Below are 26,240 nucleotides of genomic sequence, written 5' to 3'. Positions count from 1 at the left end.
CATGGTTCCCACTCATGACTCTTTTCCTTAATATAAATACATCACTGAGCAATAATACAATGAACTCTGCATCTCTTATACCTCATATATTAGCTGGCAAAAGTCAGGAGAGGAAATTGGCCAGGTAGGTACCCTGCATCATGCCTTCTTAAAGGCAAGTTCATCTGTTTGCCCAGCTCTACCTCACTCAGTGCTCCTACAGTGGCATTATTTGGATTCCAGACCCCAAACTCTTCCTGAAGGAAAGAAGAGGAGCCTATCAAAATCTTCTTTTTAGAGAAGGTGGATGACTTAGCAACATGACCTGGTCACCTTTGATCCAAATCATGGCCAGTCCTGCCTTACAAGGATGTGTGGGCAAATTGTGCCTCCTTTCCTGGGCTTCTGTGTGGTCACTGATTTTATGAGCTTTGCCTGTTCTAGGACTCTACCCTGTGAAGCCTGAGTCATATTCCCTGGAATGTTGGAACTCTTTGAACACTGTTCCTTTCATCTTCTAATAGTGAAGTTTTCAGCATCTGGGAAGTGTCTCTTTCAGCAGGTAGTCATTTATCTGACACAAGTGGAGAAACATGGCTACCTGGGCAGTGGCTCAGTCAGAGAGAGAGAGAAAGAGAGAGAGAGAGGTAGGATGTCTGAACCACCCTGTTCTGGGAAGATAGAGTTGGCATTGGGATTCTTTCACTGCCATACTAGCCAACTGAAGGGGACCAGAGTGTCTTAGAGCAAGAACATGGACATTATTACTGTATTGTAATTAAAGGGACTGGGATACCCAGGAGATTCAGGGAAAAAGCTACACAGCCTTGGCAGCAGAAGTCTCAGAAGGTTGGCCAAAGAGTTCTCTGTACCTTGGGTCAAGGAAGTAGCAAGTGAAATAAAAGCACTTAATCTTTGATGAAATGACTCAGAGTTCCATTATATCACCTTGAATGCTATTCTAATGAAGATTCAGGAGATGCTGGAGTTTAGAGAGGTCTTTTCAGAACATTTAGCACCTGAAAAAGACTCTGGAGGCCAGCCCCCATCTCCCTGGTCCCTCCCCCATCATCCAGCACAGTTCTTCTGGTATAGGGACATTTGCTGCTTCCTCCCCACTCAGTTTTATTTGTTGCTTAAGCCTTTTGCTCTGGATATTAAAGGCCATGTTGAAAAAGAGTTCCCATTGTGTGAGACTTCTCCTGGGAAAGAAGGGCAAGGGTATTTTTAGAGGCTAATGGTAATGAAGCAAATAACTCTTGACGGGTCTGCTAGGTAGAGACTCTTAGTTGGTGATGCTGCTTTCATAGTCACACACTCAGCAAGACAGATAGTGGCATTTTTCCTTTCAAAAACATGTTTTCCTGCAAAGTTTATTTTGTAAGTAATCGATGTAAAGGATTAAATATTAAAATAATATAAGGAGGAGAATAAAGCCCCCACTCCTGGCCCTTAGGCACCCCTCTCCGCCCCACCAGAGGTGATTATTAATAATGGTTTCTCCCAGGGCTATTCTGTGCATATAAGAAGGCAGCTATATGTATTACCCTGTTTGTCCGTTAGGGGTATAATTTATTCAAACAGTTCCCTATTGATGGGCATCGATTGTTTGCAATCTTTTAGCTACTGCAAAGTTGCAATGTATGTTAACTACACTGGAATTAAAATACTATAAAGTAAAAACAACAACAAAAAACCCCCCAAATTGCAATGAATATCCGTTGGGTATATTTCTGTCCCTAGCATTGCTGACCATATGAGGTATTCATTTTAAATCCTGGTAGACTTTTTTTTGTTTTTTTAAAGATTTTTATTTATTTATTGGAGAGAGAGAGATAGCTAGAACCCACGAGTGAGGGGGGAAGGACAGAGGGCGAAGCAGACTCCTCGCTAAGCAGGGAGCCCAATGCAGGGCTTGATCCCAGGACCCTGGATCATGACCTGAGCTGAAGGCAGACACTTAACCGACTGAGCCACCCAGGTGCCCCTAATCCTGATAGACATTTAAAATAAGTAAGTAAAAATAAGTTAAAATAAGTAAAATAGCACATTCTATTTCTGTTGGATCAATGTGAGGAAGATTCTGAGCTCTATAGTCTGAAGGGGAAATTCTGTTTATTCTTCATGTGTATAGGTTCTTTGTATCTTTAAGAACTAGTCCATCTCTTACATATCTATGTACATAAGCCTCGTGTGGTGGATTTTAAAAAATATTGAACATATTTATGTTTCCCGTTTCACAAATCATTCTATTCTGATTCCACGAGCATCTCTAAGAGCAGTCTTTTTTTTTATGTTATGTTAATCACCATACATTACATCATTAGTTTTTGATGTAGTGTTCCATGATTCATTTTTTTACGTATAACACCCAGTGCTCCATGCAGAACGTGCCCTCTTTAATACCCATCACCAGCCCATCCCCCCACCCCCCTCCCCTCTAGAACCATCAGTTTGTTTCTCAGAGTCCATAGTCTAAGAGCAGAGTCTTGCTATCAATAGAGTCTTTTAGGTTATCTAACAGAATTTTCACCGCTTTCTAGGTTGGGATATAACCCTTTTTTATTTATGATGCCGCAATGGAAATTTTCCCCCAAATGAAAAATTTCTGTCATATAACATCAGGATACTTTTTATTATTAATATGTGGTTGATTACTATTGTTAATATGTAGTTGAACAGTTTTGTTGCTTCACCAATGGGTCTCAAGGTTTTGGTCTAATAAGTGTTCATTAAATTTCCTGCAGTATTTGGTAGACATTGCCCTCTGAACCAGCAGCATGTCCCTGGATCATGTAGACAGCCACTTGGCCTGACTTGCTGGAGCCTGGGTGCTAGGCCATTTCCTGGCTTACCAAGAAGCCTTTTCAGAGGGAAGGACAGAGGTACTAAGGTTGCAGTAGTGCCGTTGACCTGCAAAATGCTGCAAAATGACCTCGCATCTCTGCAAAATGAGTATACTGGCTTTTGGAATGGAAGGTTCAAGCCCTTTGGAAATATTTAATGCTGTTCCAGCAAAGCAGGAGCCTAAAGCATTGGGCCCAGGCCAAGGATCACATTCAGGAAGCTGGATCAGCTACAAAGACAGAGTTCCATTTTGCTGGGGCTGAAGTTCTTGGGGTTCCAGGATTGATCCAAGAGCCGTTATTCTGGATTAGAGGCATTAAGGGCACTGTCCTGGGCCGCAGAGTGGGCAGCGCCTTCCTTTGGCCCTCAAGCTCCCCTGCTGAGGGAGGAGTGTACAGCCTAAAGACTGGTAAGGCCGAAATATCCTCAAGTGGGCAGTTGAAGGGAATGGAATGCCCAAGGCAATGGGACCTCATGGGAACCTGTAACCATATCAGAATCTTGGAGTGATGACTAGAAATTTGTATTTTAGATCCAAGTGAGGAAATTTCTATGCATGATGGTGTCTTTTGGGCAGTTTAACATAACTGCCATCTAAATAATTGTCTCTGGGCATGACCACTTGAATGAACGAAGAGGTGAGTGTTTTCTTGGTCTTTAATATGATGCATTGGACTCAGATGCAGGTGAACCTCTGCTTAGGGTAGCCCTAGTAGGATCACAGTGCACCTGGAAATTGGATTTGTAAGTTATCTCTCAAGTATACATTATGTATAGTGACAAAATAACCAATCCCTAGGATCAGCGAAGACTTATGCTCTGTGAATTGGAGGACTATTTCTGCAGATTCCTACCTTATGTACTGAGCTTGTCCACACCCTTGGCCAGCCTAAGATTGCATGGGCATTGCCTGGTCTCTGCTGGGGGCCAATATGCCTCAGAAGTTGATGATGCTCTCTCTGCCCCATCTGGTTGGGTGGATACTACCTTGTCTGAATCTGGTCAGATTGTGTGGTATGACAGAAGGCTGAAGGAGATGGCTGTGACTCCAAGTGAAGCCTCCCAGTCCTGCTATGGCCCCCATTACTGATCAATATTTGCAGGATTTACGGTGACACAGGGATGACTTCTGGCATGGCAAGAGCCATTTCAGACCTGCCTTGATCTTTAGCACACTCTGTTCAAGGAGATCGTTCAAGTAGGTGACTGGATCTGGCTCTTCTCCCACCGCACCTGGAAGACCGTCTCTGAGAGCTGAGAATCAATTCAGGGGCCCATTTCACATGAAAGAGGTTGTAAGCTTGTCACCAGCTCATCTGCCTTTTTTCCATATTCAAGCATACTAACCCAGCACTTTTGACCATGTCCAGTGACATCCGGCCTGTGTGGAGCCTGCACTGTGTCCTTTGTCATCATGATCCACGACAGTGATAAAGTATAAGAAGGACTCGTTCCTCTACCCCCAGCATCCTCCCAGTCACTGCCTGATGGCAACTCCTGACCATAGGGAACTCAGGCCCCAAGCCCTCTGCCTGTGGTTTCCGCTGTAAGCTGTTGTTGTGTCTCTGGCTTGCACAACCTAATATCACCTGCCAAAAGGGACGGTAGTGACCAGAATACAGAGGTCTTGTTACATGGTGTGAGGCCCTGTCAGAAAGCGTGACGCATGTGCCTTCTTCCAGGAACCTCACTGTGGACTGTGGACAGAGTGTGGCTCTGAGCAGAGCAAACCTGAGGACAGGTCAGGTCGGTGACCAAGGCCTGCTCTTCAGTTTATTCTCAGACTGAAAATTTACTTAGCCTACAATGAAGCAAAGATACAAAGGCAACAAAATTTCCAGGAAAAAGTAATATATGCTCCAGCCAGAAAGAAGGCAGATGCCCTGGTCTCAACAAAAAATGTTTCAACAAGGGGCGCCTGGCTGGCTGGTGGAACATGCGACTCTTGATCTCGGGGTTTTGAGTTCGAGTCTCACATTGGGCGGACATTACTTAAAAAAAAAAAAAAGCTTTCCACAATCTAAATAAATAAATAAAAGCTTTCCAATTAAAGCTTTCTACAATCTAAAGAAAAAAAAGTTTCAACATGAATTGCTTGCTCACTGGGAAAAGCAACAGAAACGAGGGTTTCCTAAGGATTTGGTTATCACAGCTCCTAATTTAGAAGGAAAGTCTCTCTGACCTGGTGTAACCACCTAGTTTCCACTTTCTTTATTTTGTTATTACTGAGTTAATTACTCAGGAAGCATGGGGTTATTACTAATTTATGATCACTAGTACTAATGACTGTTATCAGTATTAACAACTATTTGCATGGTGCTTTCTCATTTATGAAGCTCTAATGTGTAATTATCTCATTTTCTCACAGTGAATTCCTTGGAGAAACCCCACATTTATCATCCTCATTTTCTCAGTGAATTCATCCTTTTCATTAATATATTAAAAACTCAGTAACCTACCAGAAGATTTTCAGAAAGAAAACAGTTGAATTCTCCAGAATTTAGAATTTGATATGAGCTAGTTTTTGTTGTTTGCAGTGTTGGCTTCATGCTTCTTAATAAGCACTGAGAGGAAATATTTTTAAAAAAATCTAGAAAATAAGAGCACATAAAGACAGTAGCAAATAGAAGCTCTATCCAGGAAGAGATTATATATACATATATCAAAGGACAAGATACAGATTAGTGCTTCTCAAACTTTACCTTGGGTTCTGGTTGAAATGCAGATTCTGATTCAGGTCTCAGTTAAGGCCCGAGTTTCTGCATTTGTAGCAAACTCCAGATGAAGATACTTTGCAGGTGCAGACCACAGCTGGAGACATAAACCCAGAAGGAGGTTTCCTAATGACTAGGTACCTGCTAGGGGACAGATTAGGGAGAGTGTGTTACTAGCAGGGAGTATGTTGGAACAAGGGGTCTCAGAGTGCGCTTCCAACCGTGTCTACACCTCTTCACTGAGCGGGTGCGGAGAGGGAGGCTCTCACAGCATTTGGGAGACACCTTAAACAAAAGTTAAGGTCCGTGATACGAGCTTGGTGAGTTGGAGATTGTTCTTTTGAAGTTCTGGCCAGTGAATAAGGAGTGCTGCCCAGTGGAGTGATTGCTAAATTGTATTTTCACTGTCTTTAAAAATAATGAGATTTTGTGTGTGCATGTGTGTATTTTTACCACTGGACTGTCAGTATACCCCTGTGTTTAAGAAGAGAATCTGTCCATCAGTTCTTCCTCATTCTAGCCTGGGGCTAGCCTGGAGGGTGGGGCACCCGAGGGAATGCCTGGGGGTGTCAGGTGGGGAGAGTATGTAAAGCCTAGTGAGTCCATGAGGCAAGAAGGCAGAGTGTGTTCTTTGGAGCAGATACGGTGAGAACTAAGGGAGACCAAACTCTCCTGTGCCTGCAGTATGAGAGACTTCAGACACAGCCAGAATACCAGGAGCCTGTGGCCAAAGGAAAGAGTGGGGGTGGGGAGGTGGGGGGGGTAGTGAGAAGAGCCAGACCAAGGAGGTGGCTAGGAGGCCCCGACAGTGGTCATGGGGGGCCTGAAGCCTCCTTTGAGTATCCCAGGCCTCATCCTTTAGGGCAGGGTTGGCAAAGTTTCCTGTAAAGGGCCACATAGTAAATGTGTTCAGCTTTGCAGTGTCTATCCCAGCAACGTCACTGTGCCCCAAAGTGGCCACAGTCAGGACTGAAAGGAGTGGGCATGGCGGGGTGTCAGTAAAACCATTTATGGACATTGAAATGTGAAATGTGAAGTTGATATAATTTTTTGTGCCCTCAAATCTTGTTTTTTGGGTTTCTTTCCAACCACTTAAAAATGTGGAAGACATCCGTAGCTTGCTGGCTGCACAAAGACAGGAGGCAGGGTGGCTTTGGCCCACACCTGGGGTTTGCTGGGTTGGTTTGACAGCATCCTGGTGGATAGACCTTTCACTGCAAAATTTTAGAAATTGTAATAAGATGGCACAAAATCTTGCATATAAAATATGATTAGACAATAAATTAAATGGTTAAGAATGGAAAAATTGGGATGATTCCATATTAAGGACATAAAAAAACCCCACTGAGGTTGTTCTTTCTAATATGCAAAGCATGCAAAAATAAATTTATTGCAAATAGTGACAAAATTCTTTTATAGCACATTACAGAGTATTCTGTTAATATCTGACCTTCACAGCAGTTAGGACAGGCATGCACCCCATTTCACAGAGGAAGAAACTCATGCCCACAGAGCTAGGGTCACTGACCCAAGGTGGCCGTGCTACAAGGGTAGGGCCAGGATTCATGTCCAGATCCTCCTCTTACAGATACTGTTCTTGTTTTTGCTTCCCCATATAGATGGTCCTTTGGAAGAACTGTATTATTACTATTTTTTAAGTAGGTGCCACGCTCAGTGTGGAGCCCAACACGGGGCTTGAACTCATGACCCTGAGATCTTGATCTCAGGGCCTAACCGACTGAGCCACTCAGGTGCCCCTAGAACTATATTCTGAAATATCCTTTCTAAGTCACTTGGAACATGGAACTTTTCTCTTTAGAGAAAGAAAACAATAATTAGGTCCCCAGGTTATCCACAAATGACCATTTCAACTGTACTATAATACAACTACAGTCCGCAGAGCACCAGGAGTTCTGGGTCCTGGGGGCTGTGAGAAGTAGGAAGGAGGGGTCAAATTAATTTTTTTTGCCCATGAGTGGCCGTTGACAAAATTTCCAAGCGGTCAGTGATGTCTGTGGCACTTCTGTCTTCTTGGCCTCCTGCTCTCCCATCTCTGGCCATCAGGGTCCCTGATTTGCCCCCAAGCCCTCCTGTAACACTTCCAGGAGCTCAGCCTCACCCAGATCTGTGGAGGAGCTTGTAAAAACTACCAATCCCTGTGGTCCATCTCCACCGTCATTAATTGGTCAGGGGTGGGGCCTGCACATTCCTTAGTTTTAAGCTTCCCAGGTGATTCAGATAGGGGGCCAGCTTTGAGAACCACCGTGGTGGCTAAACCCAAACCTCCCTTCTAGTCGTGTAGCCGACTTCAGCCAAGTGCTGGGAAGGCTGCTGATGAAGCAATTTCACACCGTTTTGGTCTCACGCGTCCTGCATCCCATTTGGTTACTAAGCCTGTTAAACCGAACTGGTCAATATGTTTGTCCTCCCAGCTCTGATCACAACTGCCCGAGGCCAGACTGTTGTTTCTGGTCTCGAGCAGTATTTCTCAATCTCTCTGTGCTGAAGAATCATTTTCCTTTTCTTCTTTAAAAGTTTTTTTCCCCCAATGTTACTTTATCAAAGACATTGAAAACGCATTACTAGAAAAAGGAAATGAAGAGATCCACAAAGTACATGCCCCAGTCTTTTATGATGAGCTTCAACAGACATAAAATGACCCTCATTGCTCTAAAATTATCTCCGTTTCTGTACCAGTCGCAGACTAGCAGGTGGTTGGCAGCGGTGCGTGCCCATGCCAGGCCCACGCTGCGGAGGGGCCCCGGGTTGGGGTGCGTGCTCACACAGCCTCCTCACCTGTCTGCTTGCCATTCCCTGAGTAGACATGCTTTCACTTTTTAATGCTTTTGCCCCTAGTTCCCTCTGGTTTCTTATATTCTCTGCCTTCAAACCTGTGAATATGTCATCTTCTGGACGAAGCTTTCTCTGACTCCACCTGGATGATATAGATAATTTCTTCATTTGACAATTACGTGTGTGTGTGTGTGTGTGTGTGTGTCTATTTCAGCTACTGTCCTCTGCCATTGCTAGGACTACCTAATTTGTGGAGCCCGGTGCATAATGAAAATGTGGGGCCTTTGTCTAAAAAACATTGAGAATTTCAGGATGGAGATAGTGTGTCTGAAATCATGTGTACAGTGTGTGCTCTGATACATTTATATATCGTAATGTGATTGCCACTGTAACAATAATTTATCACATGACATAATTATAGTACAATATAGTCTATATTCAATATACTGTGGATTAGATCTCTGTGGCTTATTTAACTACTTGTTGCAAGGGAGCCTTCTGAGCTTGGGGCCCTGTGTGGACTGCATGGATCACATGCCCCAGAGGCCAGCCCTGGCCTTATCTTTGTGCTTGCCTTACAGCACAGCATGACACCGACTTGTAATTATCTGAGTGTGCATGGAGGTGGAGAAGACTGTATGTGTCAGGATGCCTTATAGGGACCGTGAAGTCTGTGGCTTGGAGGAACTTTGGTAGGATGGGAGCCGGCTTCCTGAGGAGCATGCACACCTGCAGTGGATTTTCACTAAATGCCATTAAAAATTTTCCCACCAATAGCAGGGCTCTGGCTGCTTTACAGTGTAGGGTATGCACGTTTATGTTCCGAGCTGAAGCACTTGGCACTGTAAGCGGAGGAGAAGCTGGTTGGCATGTAGGAAAAGGACGCAGCAGGAGGACAGGGCTGTGGCGGAGATGGAGAGAGAGTGGAAGGGATGGCTCATCCCATAAGCATACTAGGAGAGTCAGCAATGGGATGTGCGACATGCATGTGCCCTCTGCCCCCATGATCTCCACTCCTGGTCCCCATGGAGGCCAAAGCTCTGTGAAGGAGCTGCCCCTTTGAAGGACACAGAACTGTTGAATCCAGAATCAAGATTGAAGCTCTTAGCCTAATTTTGGCTCCTGTATCTCTGTTTCTTCTAAGAGACGACAGTCCCCCGTCAGCGTGTATCGATATGGATTGTGTGGAGCAATTTGGGCCTTAAGCAGAGCATGTCTCTCAGTGGCACAGTTTTAGCTAGTGTTACAAAATGAATGGAAAGACCGATAGGCAGCAGTTTAGGGAGCTTTCTGATGCAGAAGAGCCCTGAGGGGCAATACGCCCTCTAGTGTCAGGAACTGTAATGAAAAGTGGGTGCGGAAAAGGCACCAACGGAAATTTGCTTTCCCCTCAGACCTACTCACCGTTTTCTGTCTCCAAACTCCTAAATTTTTTGGCTCCCCCAACGTCTCTTGCTGGGTTTCTCTCATGGTCTTTGGAGACTGGGGAGGAAAGAGAGGGAAGGAATTCTAGTCATGGGGATCAGTTTAAGGGGACTCCCCAAGACCTACTTTTTTAGGGACTAGCACTTTCCAACAGCCCTCCCAGGTGGGGCTCTCTGTTGTGCTGGATTATCTCTTGAACTTGATCTTTACGTAATAATTAATACTTGGAATGTTGGTCAATGAACAGATGCTGTTTCTAACCCAGATACCTCCTTCTAGGTATTTGCATCTCAGGCTGGGCAGCTATGACCATGAGGCGGCTCAGAGGTACTATTTGAAATAGCTGCTTCTTTGATGCTTAGTCAAATGGCCTGGACAAGCTGGCCATTGTAGGAACCTGCCCTAGGCACCCCGCACGCCCCTGAGAATACCCTTTCCATGCTGTGTGCCCCCACCTCGTCCTCTCTCCTGTTAGCACAGTTTTCATTTGACCTTTGTGTTTGTCTTGTTCCTGACTATGGCCTCAGCTTGCTCTTCCCCTGCAGTGGGATGCAGATGTGTGTACTGAAGAAAGACTCCTTCTAAGGTTTGGCTAAATCGGAGGGTGGGGAACCTTTTCTGAAGGCCTCAGAAGCAGGAGCTCTTAGAAATGCAGAGGGCCTGTGGAGGAGGAGAAAAAGCCTCTCTCCTAAGACTCTGTACCCCTGCTCACTGGTGAGGATGAGCCAAGCTTCTCAGCTGCCTTTTCTCTTTGCAGATTGGATTGGTATAATCTCCTCCCTACGTGGCTAAGACACCGGCAGTCAGGGCTGCAGGCCAATGGCCAATACTTCATGCTGGAGGACTCCACTTTCTGGATCTTCGGGGGCTCCATGCACTATTTCCGGGTGCCCAAGGAATACTGGAAGGACCGTTTGCTGAAGATGAAAGCCTGTGGCTTGAATACCCTCACCACGTGAGTGCTGGCCCACCCCACCACCAAGCATTGGCATCTGTCGCATCTGTGTCCTGGGCTTCTTCAAGGCACCCCAGACTGTAGGTCTCCATTGTGTCAGGATGGGGGGAGCCCTGCCAGATCCTGCACGTGAGCTGTCCCTGAAGAGAATCTTTAGGCTGACCTTTGTGGGGAAAAATATAGGAGGAGCCCACCCCTCTGCATAAGTCTGCTGGGTTCGACAGCCTCCTTCCCTCACCTGCACAGCACTCCCCATTAGTGCGGATGAGAAGACAGGATGGATGTATAAGCTTTAGAGGAATAGAAAGAGCAATGGCGTACAAAGGAATACAGTGAAGGAGGTGAGTGTAGGTGTAGGAGGTGATTAAATTATCCAATTTTTTTTTTTTTTAAACAAGCACTCCAGTCCCCAATTTATTCAGCAAATGAATGTGATCTTTTTCAAAATAGCTTCCTTGGGAAAGCTGTTTTCAGGCAAAAATATATGATTACAGATCAAGGATGTGGATTTTCCTGAGTGGTTCATGAGCTAGCTTTGAAGACAATTTCTAAGAAGAATTACAAGAATGTTCTGGGCCATCACAGCATAGATGAAACAAATGTATGATTTTCCAGAAGGATTACTTAAAAGGATCCATTTATTTGCATATGTAAATTCTGGTCCTGGGGGTACATTCACACATCACAGGACTCCTGAAGCTTGTGGGAATATTGCAGGCTAAGCATTTTACCTTATAAAAGCTAGGTAATCTGTATTTTCTTAAACAGGGAACTCCTGAGTCTGAATTGGAAGCAAGCAAACCTCCCCCTTTACCTGTGCACATTCTTTACAGTTGGAGAGGGCTCCACTGGAAGCTAGGGGTGGGTGGGAGTCCAGGAGAGGAGCTGCTGTGTTACCTCTGCCTCTTGAGTTGGGCCCCTTAAAGAATTATTTTATTTCCTTATCTTCTAAAGAGAAGATAAGGAAAGAATTCTTCGGAATTTTGGTTGCTTCAGTAAAAGTAGGACTGACCACTGAGGTTTCCTCTTATCTTACTTTTAACTTTTTCTCTTAAGAAGTTACTTTTTTTTTTCTCTGATGAAGAAAAAGTGGGAGAGATGGGGAGGGAGGGAGGAAGTGGGGGGAGTGCATGCTCAAGCTCACCTGTGGTCACATCTTATGCTTCACCCAAATCTTACTGGCCTTCTCTCCCTTCTCCTAAGGAGATGAGGTATTAGCCCCCCAGGGACTGGCCCTGGATACTCTAAGGTCCCTAAGTCTCTTCGGTTAGTTCTTGGTTCCATTCCTGACACCATTAAGACATGTATCTAAGAAATACATCTTCAACCATCATAGTGGGTTTTAGGGGTAAAGAAGGTAATCTAGAAGACAAAGTGGAATAAATGAAAGCTCATTCCTGTAATTATCTTCTATTACAGCTATGTTCCATGGAACCTCCATGAGCCAGAAAGAGGCAAATTTGACTTCTCTGGGAACCTGGACCTGGAGTAAGTGCTCTTGCTTTTTCTATGGCCTGGCCTGGGGTGGGGAAGCAGAGAGGTGGCCCCTTGGGGTTGATCAGGAACCATGGGACCATCTTGGTTCTGCTTTGAGAACCAGAGAGAGGCGGGTCAGGAGCCTTATTCATGGGACCCACATGCTCTCCATGAACCTGTTACTCCTGGGGGTCTGGGTCTGCCTCCTCTGAGCCCAGACCTCTTCACTGCAGCCCAGAGGTGCCTAATCCCCAGTGTCTGCCCTGCTTTGCAGTGTGGGCCAGCCACCTGTGCTGGGACAGGGGTTGCCCCTCTATGGTAGCAAGGCTGTTGGGGTCAGGTTCACTGTTAGGACCCCCCCGTACCCTGTTTGATGCCCTTCCTCCTTATGCCCCCAGTGGGGCTGTGCAGAAGGTCCTGGGCTGGGAGCAAGTGCGAACCCAGCTCCCAGGGCCTGTGAAGGGAGGGAGGAAAGGAGCTGGGCAGCTCTACCACCTTGTGATGCTGGGCTTGTCCCCACCGTCCCCTCTGTGTCTTGAGAGCGGCTGACACTGACCTCCCTAGGGCCTTTGTGCTGATGGCTGCGGAGATCGGGTTGTGGGTGATTCTGCGTCCAGGCCCCTACATCTGCAGTGAGATTGACCTCGGGGGCTTGCCCAGGTGAGTAGGGCTGTGAGGGGCTTCAGCTGTGGCTTGCCTTGGACCTCTGTGCTTCTGCAAAACGGTAATCACAAATGGAGGTTTAATTTTGCTACTAAAGTATGTTCTTCATTCTGTACTGAAATTCCTTTTCAGAATAAGTGATGCCCAAAGGAGCCCATTTTAAATGATGTCACTTTATATGATAAAGTATAAGAGAAACAAATTATTGTTTTTGTTTTGTCTTATCTTCAAATCTCAGGCTTTAATGAATTATGGAGTAGAAATCTGGACGGTAATCACCTGGTACCACATTCATTCCTTGTCCTCATCATTACTGCCGTTAATTTTCAGCAAAAAGACTTTCTTTTAATAGGCATAATCTTTCCCATCCTCAGGGTGTTCCAGATGGTTAGATCCACTTTCTCCCTACCCCATGCAGCCCCAAGGGGGAAGAAGGCTGGTCCTGTTTGCCTTGTGGTCTCCTTCGGGAATGGCCTCTCCCCACAGCACAGCCACCAGGCCAGGCCTTGTTTTCTCTCTCGTCTCCAGCGCGACCCATCCCTTCCCTAGGGATCCCAAGCAGGCTCTATCTCCCTCTCCTTCGCTCTCTAGGATCACTTCTCTGTCTCTGTGCCCTTGACAAGGCTGTGCACACAGCCAGAGTGCCCTCCCCCTGCACCTAGGGATTAGAAATCTGTGTGTCAGCGATGTCCTCTGGCTCAGCCGGAGCTGCCAGGAGGAGGACAGGATTTAAGTGTTAGCTCAGAAGCAGCGGGAGCTCCAGCACTCAGCCCTCCTCCTGGGCAGCACTATCCATTCAGGTCCTGGCACTAGGGCACACCCCAGGGAGGCCCAAACAAGCAGAGGCCCAGTGTTGATGAGAAGCTAGACCCTTTTAGGTGACATGGAGGGTGGAGGTATCTAGAGGAAGCTGCTTTCTCCTTAAACATTTTTACCTAACATAAACTGATAATTTTCTGACCCTGTTCAGGACTTCCAAATTAGGACAAGAAGCATCAGAGCCTTTATGAGAAAATATAAGTGTTTTCTCAGAATTTCAAGTGAGAAGGAAAAGTTCCTGACTCCAGCTCTGGAAGGAATGATCTGTGTACACCTGGGGAATATGATCACAATGGACGGGTTGTGGGACGCATTCACCTTTTCTTGCTCATCAGCAACTCCCCTGAGCTGAGCTCTGAAGAGCTGAGGAGGCTGATGCTAATGAGCCCCCCGGATCAGCCTAGAGAGAAGTGGGGAGAAGTGGGATTAGCCTCTCATGGCCTCTGTGTCAGGCCTGGTTTTCTGGGTGACACTGGAAGGTTACATCTGGCCCCAGTGATTCCTTAACCCCTTTGGCTTCACCCCTTTGTAATGAGATGTTAGAATAAATGCTTCAACACTGGGCTTGAGTTCAGTGAAAAGCTTTTCTCACTCTGACTGCAGCCAGACCGATAGCCACAAAGCTGGAAATAAAATCCCTTGCAGTGCTGGTTGTCTTTTCGTAGGGAAGCAGTGCAGGGTGTGGGGCTGGAGCTGTGGCAGAGTTTGCCTCTGGATCTGTTTGCACAATCTCCTGCCTTCCTGGCTGAGTGGACGTAGTGGCGTGGGAATGGTCCTGCTCCCCCCAGGACTCTGAAGCTGCTTCTTTTCTCCCCACCATCATCCTGCCCAGGACAAACCCACAAACAGTGCAACTAATTCCCACCCCCCTTTTATTCAAGCTGGTTACTCCAAGACTCTGGCATGAGGCTGAGAACAACTTACAAGGGCTTCACCGAAGCAGTGGACCTTTATTTTGATCACCTGATGTCCAGGGTGGTGCCACTCCAGGTAAAAGCGAGGAGCCTCCTCTTTGATCTTCAACTGTCTTCCTACTGGGAGTAAATAGTCCTAGGGGAGCTCTCAGACCAGGGGCTCACAGTTCCTTTCAACACAGGAGTGCATTCTTCCCCACTGCCTGAGATCTATAATTGGAGGGGTTTGTAATAGTTGTCTTTTAAAAGATGTATTTCGGTGTTGTCCTAGGTGGTATAGTGCTGAAGGGATAGACAGGCACAAGGACCTACGTCTATCCAGACAGTGTCAGAGCTGCCTCATGTGATGTGTTGGTAACTGAAAAACCCACCAACTGGTGTCCCAATAGCGTACTAACCGGCTCAGTCCTACATGGAGAGGAGCGTAAATGGATGGGCCCTTACCTGTAAGACAGCAGGACTTTTTGTAGTTATAAAACAACAGTTGATGACTTTTCACGGTACATCTTTTTGCTACCTACCAAAAAGGGGCTGTGTATGGTATACATTTTATTCAAAACATAGGTGATAAAAATGAATTTTGGGGAGAAAGTATCTTATCATTGCATGTAATATTTGGAAGCAATAAAAAGGCAGGAATAGGAATAATTAATCCAATAGCTTATATAAAAATTAGAAGAGTCATGCTGAGAAATTAGTACATTTATAAAAAATTAGTACATCTATAAAAATTGCTCTTGAGTCAATGGTTTGGAATGTTCACAGCACACATAGATCAAAGGAATTACTTGACCATTTGTAGGGTAGGCAAATAAAACACAGGGTATTCAGTTAAATTTGAATTTCAGATAAACAAGGAATATGTTTTTTAGTATAAATATATCTTAAATATTGCATGGGACATACCTATGTTAAAAATATTCATAATTTATATAAAAATTTATTCGTTGTAAATTCAAGTTTTTTTTCAGGTTTTTTTTTTTTTAAAGATTTTATTTATTTATTTGAGAGAGAGAATGAGATAGACAGCATGAGAGGGGGAGGGTCAGAGGGAGAAGCAGACTCCCTGCTGAGCAGGGAGCCCGATGCGGGACTCGATCCTGGGACTCCAGGATCATGACCTGAGCCGAAGGCAGTCGCTTAACCAACTGAGCCACCCAGGCGCTCCCAGATTTTTTTTTATTATTATGTTATGTTAATCACCATACATTACATCATTTGTTTTTGATATAGTGTTCCATGATTCATTGTTTGAGTATAACACGCACTGCTCCATGCAGTACGTGCCCTCTTTAATACCCATCACCAGACTAACCCATCCCCCCACCCCCCTCCCCTCTAGAACCCTCAGTTTGTTTCTCAGAGTCCATAGTCTCTCATGGTTCATCTCCCCCTCCAATTTCCCCCCTTCATTCTTCCCTTCCTGCTATCTTCTTCTTCTTTTTTTTTTTTTAAACATATAATATATACTTTGTTTCAGAGGTACAGGTCTGTGATTCAACAGTCTTACACAATTCACAGCGCTCACCATGGCACATACCCCTCCCCAATGTCTATCACCCAGCCACCCCATCCCTCCCACCCCCCACCACTCCAGCAACCCTCAGTTTGTTTCCTGAGATTAAGAATTCCTCCTATCAGTGAGGTCATATGATACATGTCTTTCTCTCTTTGACTTATTTTGGTCAGCATAATACCCTCCGGTTCCATCCATGTCATTGCAAATGGCAAGATTTCATTCCTTTTGATGGCTGCATAATATTCCATTGTATATATATATACCACATTTTCTTTATCCATTCATCTGTCGATGGACATCTTGGCTCTTTCCACAGTTTGGCTATTGTGGACATTGCTGCGATAAACATTGGGGTGCATGTACCCCTTCGGATCCCTACATTTGTATCTCTGGGGTAAATACCCAGTAGTGCAATTGCTGGATCGTATGGTAGCTCTATTTTCAACTTTTTGAGGAACCTCCATACTGTTTTCCAGAGTGGCTGCACCAGCTTGCATTCCCACCAACAGTGTAGGAGGGTTCCCCTTTCTCTGCATCCCCGCCAACATCTGTCATTTCCTGACTTGTTAATTTTAGCCATTCTGACTGGTGTGAGGTGGTGTCTCATTGAGGTTTTGATTTTGATTTCCCTGATGCCGAGCGATGTTGAGCACCTTTTCATGTGTCTGTTGGCCATTTGGATGTCTTCTTTGGAAAAATGTCTGTTCTTGTCTTCTGCCCATTTCTTGATTGGATCATTTGTTTTTTGCGTGTTGAGTTTAAGAAGTTCTTTATAGATTTTGGATACTAGCCCTTTATCTGATATGTCATTTGCAAATATCTTCTCCCATTCTGTCGGTTGTCTTTTGGTTTTGTTGACTGTTTCTTTTGCTGTGCCAAAGCTTTTAGTCTTGCTGAAGTCCCAATAGGTCATTTTTGCCCTTGCTTCCCTTGCCTTTGGTGATGTTTCTAGGAAGAAGTTGCTGCGGCTGAGGTTGAAGAGGTTGCTGCCTGTGTTCTCCTTTAGGATTTTGATGGACTCCCGTCTCACATTGAGGTCTTTCAACCATTTGGAGTCTATTTTTGTGTGTGGTGTAAGGAAATGGTCCAGTTTCATTCTTCTGCGTGTGGCTATCCAATTTTCCCAACACCATTTGTTGAAGAGACTGTCTGTTTTCCATTGGACATTCTTTCCTGCTTTGTCGAAGATTAGTTGACCATAGAGTTGAGGGTCCATTTCTGGGCTTTCTATTCTGTTCTGTTGATCGATGTGTCTGTTTTTGTGCCAGTACCATGCTGTCTTGATGATGACAGCTTTGTAGTAGAGCTGGAAGTCCGGAATTGTGATGCTGCCAGCTTTGCTTTTCTTTTTCAACATTCCTCTGGCTATTTGGGGTCTTTTCTGGTTCCATACAAATTTTAGGATTATTTGTTCCATTTCTTTGAAAAAAGTAGATGGTATTTTGATAGAGATTGCATTGAATGTGTAGATTGCTCTAGGTAGCATTGACATCTTCACAATCTTTGTTCCTCCAATCCATGAGCATGGAATGTTTTTCCATTTCTTTGTGTCTTCCTCAATTTCTTTCATGAGTATTTTATAGTTTTCTGAGTACAGATATCTTTGCCTCTTTGGTTAGATTTATTCCTAGGTATCTTATGGTTTTGGGTGCAATTGTAAATGGGATCGACTCCCTAATTTCTCTTTCTTCTGTCTTGTTGTTGGTGTATAGGAATGCCACTGATTTCTGTGCATTGATTTTATATCCTGCCACTTTACTGAATTCCTGTATGAGTTCTAGCAGTTTTGGGGTGGAGTCTTTGGGGTTTTCCACATAAAGTATCATATCATCTGCAAAGAGTGAGAGCTTGACTTCTTCCTTGCTGATTTGGATGCCTTTTATTTCTTTTTGTTGTCTGATTGCTGTGGCTAAAACTTCTAATACTATGTTGAATAGCAGTGGTGATAGTGGACATCCCTGCCGTGTTCCTGACCTTAGGGGGAAAGCTTTCAGTTTTTCCCCATTGAGAATGATATTCGCTGTGGGTTTTTCATAGATGGCTTTTATAATATTGAGGTAGGTACCCTCTATCCCTATACTCTGAAAAGTTTTGATCAAGAAAGGATGCTGTACTTTGTCAAATGCTTTTTCTGCATCAATTGAGAGGATCATATGGTTCTTGTTCTTTCTTTTATTAATGTATTGTATCACAGTGATTGATTTGTGGATGTTGAACCAACCTTGCAGCCCAGGGATAAATCCCACTTGGTCATGGTGAATAATCCTTTTAATGTACTGTTGGATCCTATTGGCTAGTATTTTGGTGAGAATTTTTGCATCCGTGTTCATCAAGGATATTGGTCTGTCATTCTCCTTTTTGATGGGGTCTTTGTCTGGTTTGGGGATCAAGGTAATGGTGGCCTCATAAAATGAGTTTGGAAGTTTTCCTTCCATTTGTCTTTTTTGGAACAGTTTCAGAAGAATAGGTATTAATTCTTTTTTAAATGTTTGGTAGAATTCCCCTGGGAAGCCATCTGGCCCTGGGCTTTTGTTTGTTGGGAGATTTTTGGTGACTGCTTCAATTTCCTTAGTGGTTATAGGTCTGTTCAGGTTTTCTTTTTCTTCCTGGTTCAATTTTGGTAGTTGATACATCTCTAGGAATGCATCCATTTCTTCCAGATTATCTAATTTGCTGGCATAGAGTTGCTCATAATATGTTCTTATAATTGTTCGTATTTCTTTTTGGTGTTGGTTGTGATCTCTCCTCTTTCATTTGTGATTTTATTTATTTAGGTCATTTCTCTTTTCTTTTTGATAAGTCTGGCGAGGGGTTTATCAATCTTGTTAATTCTTTCAAAGAACCAGCTCCTAGTTTCGTTGATCTGTTCTACTGTTCTTTTGGTTTCTATTTCATTGATTTCTGCTCTGATCTTTATTATTTCTCTTCTCCTGCTGGGTTTAGGCTTTATTTGCTGTTCTTTCTCCAGCTCCTTTAGATGTAGGGTTAGGTTGTGTATTTGTGACCTTTCTTGTTTCTTGAGAAAGGCTTGTATTGCTATATACTTTCCTCTTAGGACTGCCTTTGCTGCATCCCAAAGATTTTGAACATTTGTGTTTTCATTTTCATTTGTTCCCATGAACTTTTTTAATTCTTCTTTAATTTCCTGGTCGGCCCATTCATTCTTTAGTAGGATGCTCTTTAGCTTCCATGTATTTGAGTTCTTTCCGACTTTCCTCTTGTGATTGAGTTCTAGTTTCAAAGCATTGTGGTCTGAAAATATGGGGGAATGATCCCAATCTTTTGGTACCTGTTGAGACCTGATTTGTGGCCTAGGATGTGATCTATTCTGGAGAATGTTCCATGGGCACAAGAGAAGAATGTGTATTCTGTTGCTTTGGGATGGAATGTTCTGAGTATATCTGTGAAGTCTATTTGGTCCAGTGTGTCATTTAAGGTCTTTATTTCCTTGTTGATCATTTGCTTAGATGATCTGTCCATTTCAGTGAGGGGGGTGTTAAAGTCCCCCACTATTATTGTATTGCTGTCAATGTGTTTCTTTGCTTTTGTTATTAATTGGCTTATATGATTGGCTGCTCCCATGTTAGGGACATAGATATTTACGATTGTTAGACCTTCTTGTTGGATAGACCCTTTAAGTAGGATATAGTGTCCTTCCTAATCTCTTATTACAGTCTTTGGTTTAAAATCTAATTTGTCGGGGCGCCTGGGTGGCTCAGTCGTTAAGCGGCTGCCTTCGGCTCAGGTCATGGTTCCAGGGCCCTGGGATCGAGCCCCGCATCGGGCTCCCTGCTCCGCGGGAAGCCTGCTTCTCCCTCTCCCACTCCCACTGCTTGTGTTCCCTCTCTCGTGTCTCTCTCTGTCAAATACATAAATAAAATCTTAAAAAAAAAAATAAAATAAAATAAAATCTAATTTGTCTGATATAAGGATTGCCACCCCAGCTTTCTTTTGGTGTCCATTAGCATGGTAAATGGTTTTCCACCCCCTCACTTTCAATCTGGGGGTTTCTTTGGTCTAAAACGAGTCTCTTGCAGACAGCATATTGATGGGTCTTGTTTTTTAATCCAATCTGATAGCCTGTGCCTTTTGATTGGGACGTTTAGCCCATTTACATTCAGGGTAACTATTGAAAGATAGGAATTTAGTGCCATTGTATTGCCTGTAAGGTGAGTGTTACTGTATATTGTCTGTGTTCCTTTCTGGTCTGTGTTGCTTTTAGGCTCTCTCTTTGCTTAGAGGACCCTTTTCAATATTTCTTGTAGGGCTGGTTTCGTGTTTGCAAATTCCTTTAGTTTTTGTTTGTCCTGGAAGCTTTTTATCTCTCCTTCTATTTTCAATGACAGCCTAGCTGGATATAGTATTTTTGGCTGCATATTTTTCTCATTCAGTGCTCTGAGTATATCATACCAGTCCTTTCTGGCCTGCCAGGTCTCTGTGGATAGGTCTGTTGCCAATCTAATGTTTCTACCATTGTAGGTTACAGATCTCTTGTCCCGAGCTGCTTTCAGGATTTTCTCTTTGTCTCTGAGACTCTTAAGTTTTACTATTAGATGTTGGGGTGTTGACCTATTTTTATTGATTTTGAGAGGCGTTCTCTGTGCCTCCTGGATTTTGATGCCTGTTTCCTTCCCCAAATTAGGGAAGTTCTCTGCTATAATTTGCTCCAGTATACCTTCTGCCCCTCTCTCTTTTTCTTCTTCTTCTGGGATCCCAATTATTCTAATATTGTTTTGTCTTATGGTATCACTTATCTCTCGAATTCTGCCCTCGTGACCCAGTAGTTGTTTATCTCTTTTTTTCTCAGATTCTTTATTTCCCATCATTTGGTCTTGTATATCACTAATTCTCTCTTCTGCCTCATTTATCCTAGCAATTAGAGCCTCCATTTTTGATTGCACCTCATTAATAGCCTTTTTGATTTTGACTTGGTTAGATTTAGTTCTTTTATTTCTCCAGAAAGGGTTTCTCTAATAACTTCCATGCTTTTTTCAAGCCCAGTTAGTATCCTTAAAATCATCATTCTGAACTCTAGTTCTGACATCTTACTAATGTCCATATTGATTAGGTCCCTCGCAGTTGGTACTGCCTCTTGTTCTTTTTGTTGAGGTGATTTTTTCCGTCTTTTCATTTTGTCCAGAGGAGAATAGGTGAATGAGAGAACAAAATGCTAACAGGGTAACAATGTCCCCAGAAAATATACACTAAACAAATCAGAAGAGACCTTCCAGAAAGTGGTCGCTTTTCTGTTCAGAGAGTTGTTGCTGTTCTTTTCTTCGATCTCTTGTTGAATTCGTAGGTGTTCAGAATGGTTTGATCCCTATCTAGCTGAATTCCTGGGACCAGACGAAATTTGGGTCTCCTACTCCTCTGCCATCTTGCTCCTCCGCCTCGTAAATTCAGGTTTAACTGGCTATCTTGTATTTTTATTTCTTAAGCCTAGAAGCCCTAATCATGAAAGAAGTAAGAAGCCAGGAAATTATTAGCCTAGATTTTTGTAAGGAGGCTGGGATTACTGAGATGATCCAGCAGGTTGTAGTAGATTGGGTGCTGGAGGTAGAGGCAGGGTTGTAGGGAAGGTCATGCCAGGAATATGGCTCAGAAGCATTCTTAAATATTTAAAAAAAAAATCTGGGTATAACATAATTATTTTGTTTTTCGTTGTGGCAAAATATAGATAACATAAAATTTACTACTCTTACCATTTTTAAGTGTAGATTTCACTGGCCTTACATCCATTCACATCGTTGTGCAAACATTACCACCATCCATTTCCTGAACTTTTTCATCTTCCCAAACTGAAACTCTATATCTATTAAACATTAACTTCCTATCTCCCCTCTCCATAACCTCTGGCCACCACCATTCTACTTTCTGTTGCTATGAAATTGACCATTTTAGGTACTTCATATAAGTAGAATCATACAGTATTTGTCCTGTTATGACTGGCTTCTTTCCCTTAGCATGTCTTCAAGGTTCATCTGCATTGTAGCACGTGTAGCAGGTGTCAGAATTTCCTTCCTTTCTAAGACTGAATAATAATCCTTTGTATGTATCATATTTTGTTCATCCATTCATTCATCAAGGACACCTAGGTTGCTTCTGCCTGTTGTGAATAATGCTGCTATGCTAGTTAATCTTACTAAAGGTTTGTCAATTTTGTTAATCTTTCCAAAGAACTAACTCTTGGTTTTGTTGCCTTTTCTCTATTTTTTTATTATCTTTTTATCTCCGTTCTAATCTTTAATATTTCCTTCCTTCTGCTACCCTTCAGTTTCGTTTGTTTCTTTTTTCTAGTTCCCTAAGGTGAAAAGTTAGGTGTTGACTTAAGACCTGTCTTCCTTTTTAATGTGTTTACAGCTATAAATTTCCCTCTTAGCACTGCTTTTGCTGCATCCCGTAAGTTTATGTTGAATTTTTATTTTAATTTGTCTCAAGATATTTCCTGATTTCCCTGTTATTTCTTCTTTGAATCATTAGTTGTTTTTAAGAGTGTGTTAATTTTCACATATTTCTGGAATTTGAAATGTGAATTTCTCAGTGTTCTTTCTGCTCTTGGTTTCTAGTTTCATTCTATTGTGATTGGAAAAGATACATTGTATGATTTCAGTCTTTAAAATTATTAAAATTTGTGTTGTGGCTTAACATATGATCTGTCCTGGAGAATATTCCATGTGTATACATTTGAGAAAAATGTGTATTGTGTTATTGGATGGACTGTTCTATATATATTTGTTAGGTTCATTTGATCTATAGTGTTGTTCAGTTCTAAATCTGGGTCTTTTCATTGGGGAGTTTAATCCATTTACATTTAAAGGAATTACTGATGGGGAAACATTTACTTTGGTCATTTTGTTATTTTCTCTATGTTTTGTAGCTTTTTTCTCCCATATTTCCTCCGTTACTATTTTCCTTTGTATGTAGTTGATTTTTTATAGTGACAAGTTTTAATTCCCTTTTCATTTTTTTGTGTGTATATTCTATAAATATTTTCATTGTGGTTACCATGGAAATTACAAATACTATCCTAAAGTTATGACATTCTATTTTATATTGGTGCCAACTAAACTTCAATCACACACAAAAACTACTCCTTTATAGCTCCACCTCTCTGTATGTTATTGATGTCACAAGTCAAATCTTTATATGTTGTGTCCTCATTAATATAGATTAGTAATTATTTTCATGCATTTGTCTTTTGAGTCCTATAAAAAAGAAATAGATTTATAAATTAAAATTAGAACAATACTGGTTTTTATATTTTTTAAAAAAATTTTACTTATTTATTTGACAGAGAAATAGAGCCAGAGAACACAAGTGGAGGGAATGGCAGAGGGAGAGGGAGAAGCAGCCTCCCCACTGAGCAGGGAGCCGACGTGGGGCTCAATCCCAGGACTCTGGGATCACGACCTGAGCCGAAGGCAGACACTCAACCATCTGAGCCACCCAGGCACCCCTACAATTTTCTTTTTTTTTTTAAATTAGTTTCAAGAGGTAGTATTTAATGATTCATCACTTGCATATAACACCCAGTGCTCATTACATTAAGTGTCCTCCTTAATGCCCATCACCCAACTACCCCTTCCCCCCACCCACCTCCCCTCCAGCAACCCTCACTTTGTTTCCTAGAGTACAGCATCTCTTATGGTTTGCTTCCCTCTCAATTTTCATCTTATTTTATTTTTCCTTCCCTTTCCCTATGTTCATTTGTTTTGTTTCTTAAATACCACATATCAGTGAATCGTATGGTATTTGTTTTTCTCTGACTGACTTATTTTGCTCAGCATAATACCCTCTAGTTATATCCACATTGTTGAGAATGGCAAGATTTCATTCTTTTTGACATTTACCTTTACTGGAGAACTTTGTATTTTCCTATGGTTTCAAGTCACTGTCTAGCATCTTTTCATTTTAACTTGAGGGACTCCATGTAGTATTTCTCATAAGTCAAGTCTAGTGGTATCAAACTCCCTCAACTTTTATTTGTCTGAGAATGTCTTAATTTCTCCCTCATTTTTTGAAGGACAGTTATGCTGGATGTAGAATTCTTGGTTGATAGTTCGTTTTTTTTTTTTTTTTTTTCCTTCAGCACTTTGAATGTATCATCCTTCTGTCACTGCCCTGCAAATTCTTGGTGAGATAGCCACTGATGGTCTTATTGGGGATCATTCATACATGTCAAGTTTCTTTTCTCTTGCTCCTGTCAAGAATCTCTTTTTGTCTTTGGCTCTGACAGTTTGATTGTAATGTGTCTTGGTTTAGGCTCTTGGTTAATGCTACTTGGAGTTCACTGAAGATTCTTGGATTTGTATATCCATGTCTCCTCAAATTTGAGAGGTTTCCAGCCATTAATTCTTCAAATAATCTCTCTGCCCCTTTTCTTTCTTCTTTTTGGGATTTCTGCAATGAGTGTATTTGTCTGCTTACTGATGTTGTGTATGTCCCTCAGGTTCTATTCACTTTTCCCCGTTCTCTGTCTCTTTTTGCTCTACAGACTGAATAATTAAAATGACTTGTCTTCAAGTTATCCCATTCTTTCTTCTTTCTGTTTGAATCAGCTGTTGATCTTCTATGGTGAATTTTTCTATTCAGATACTATATTTTTCAGCTCCAGAAATCCTGTTTAGTTTTTTTATACTTTCTCTTTATTGATATTTTCACTTTGCTGATATAGCCTCTTCCTGATTTCTTTGTCCATGTTTTCTTTAGCTCTTTGAGTATATATATGGCAGTTGTTTTAAAATCTTTGTCTATTAAGTCCAGCATGTGTTCTTTAGAGACTTTTTCTAGAGACTTACTTTATCCTTTTGAATGATCTGTGTTACCCTGTTTCTTTGCCTTGTGTTTGTTGTTGTTGTTGTTGAAAATTGGGCATTTGAAACAACAGTCACCTCTCTCAGTCTTTGCAGACTGGTGGGGAACACCTTCATTATTTGGTGGGCACCTAAGCATTAAGATCAGCATGGGGTGATGGCTTTAGGTCTTCTCAGATGTTTTCTGGGCACACATCTAGTCTATCCTGTGTGTCGCCACCTTTTTTTTCCTCCCAACTTTCCCTGGCTGGTTTTACATGTCTTAATTTCCCAAAGAGTCTCACGCCAGCTTCTTTTTGTGGCCTTAGATGTTCTATCATATTCCTCTGCCTATAATCCCTTGCACCCTGGCATACATGGGTCTGTAGACCCCCTGAAATTTTCACATGCTGTGATCTTCATTGCCTTATGTAGCTTCCAACCTGAGGTCCAAGCTATGCCATTTCCTGTCTGAGCTCCAAGTCAGATGAGACTGAAACTAGTCTACTGGGCAGCCTACAGACAGCCCAGAATATTGCAAACAAGTTCCATTTTGCTCCTTCTGTCTTGAGGGAGGGAACTGGGAATTGGGTTGCTTTTTTCTGACTATGCCATGCTATGCCGGGGAGGGGGTAGGGCGAGAGTGAGCAAAGACACCATGAGATTTCTTATCATTTTAAACATGTGTTTTCCTTGATTTGCTTAAACATTTAACTGGTTTCCAGAGCTCTTATAAATTATTTTAGTCAGTTTGTAGTTGTTTATTTGATGTTTCCATAAAAGAGCAAGGACCTGGAGCTCCCTACCTACTCTCTGTCTTACTGACATCATTCTCAATTATATAACCAAATCTTTTGAGACTTTTGCTTTCAAATGGAATATTTTGCTGGTAATTGGTGATAAGTGTGGTGAAATTAGTACAGTTTCCACTACAAACTCAGCTTTTGTTTGTCTCTTTCCCCAGTACAAGCACGGAGGCCCCATCATTGCTGTGCAGGTGGAGAATGAATATGGTTCCTATAACAGAGACCCTGCCTATATGCCTTACATCAAGAAAGTAAGAGTCAGCTTGGTTTATTTCTTCATATTCCTTCCTCTGAAATGTAGTATGGGCTATGATGTGACATGTTGGCCTAATTCTTTTCTCATATTAATACCACATTTCCTAGCACCATTTATTAATTAGTGAATCCTTTCACCATACTTTTATTTCAGTGGGGTCATCACTTATTTACCCTCTATAGATTGAGTCTAATTGGGGGTTGCAGTACCTACATGGAATTGCAATGGCTGAGAATAAAGGGATGGGCTTCATTGAGTGTGATGATTAGTGAAGTCTCTCTG

At 42.7% G+C, this 26,240-nt stretch overlaps 1 protein-coding gene across 1 annotated transcript in view; it reads left to right on the top strand.

The window, feature by feature from the left end:
- The window catches only part of GLB1L2 (galactosidase beta 1 like 2), a 52,698-nt gene that overhangs the window by 2,878 nt on the left and 23,580 nt on the right, over positions 1–26,240 (top strand). The window contains exons 2-6 of the mRNA XM_036088115.2: positions 10,516–10,713; positions 12,133–12,201; positions 12,754–12,849; positions 14,553–14,661; positions 25,861–25,953. Of these exons, the coding sequence (XP_035944008.1) occupies positions 10,516–10,713; positions 12,133–12,201; positions 12,754–12,849; positions 14,553–14,661; positions 25,861–25,953 (565 nt within the window). The remainder of the gene's footprint in view (positions 1–10,515; positions 10,714–12,132; positions 12,202–12,753; positions 12,850–14,552; positions 14,662–25,860; positions 25,954–26,240) is intronic.

This window comes from Halichoerus grypus, chromosome 11, assembly GCF_964656455.1.
Source record: "Halichoerus grypus chromosome 11, mHalGry1.hap1.1, whole genome shotgun sequence".
NCBI classification, from domain to species: Eukaryota; Metazoa; Chordata; class Mammalia; order Carnivora; family Phocidae; genus Halichoerus; species Halichoerus grypus.
The sequence above is the reverse complement of the archived record's forward strand: the minus strand, read 5'-3'. Positions and strand labels throughout refer to the sequence as shown.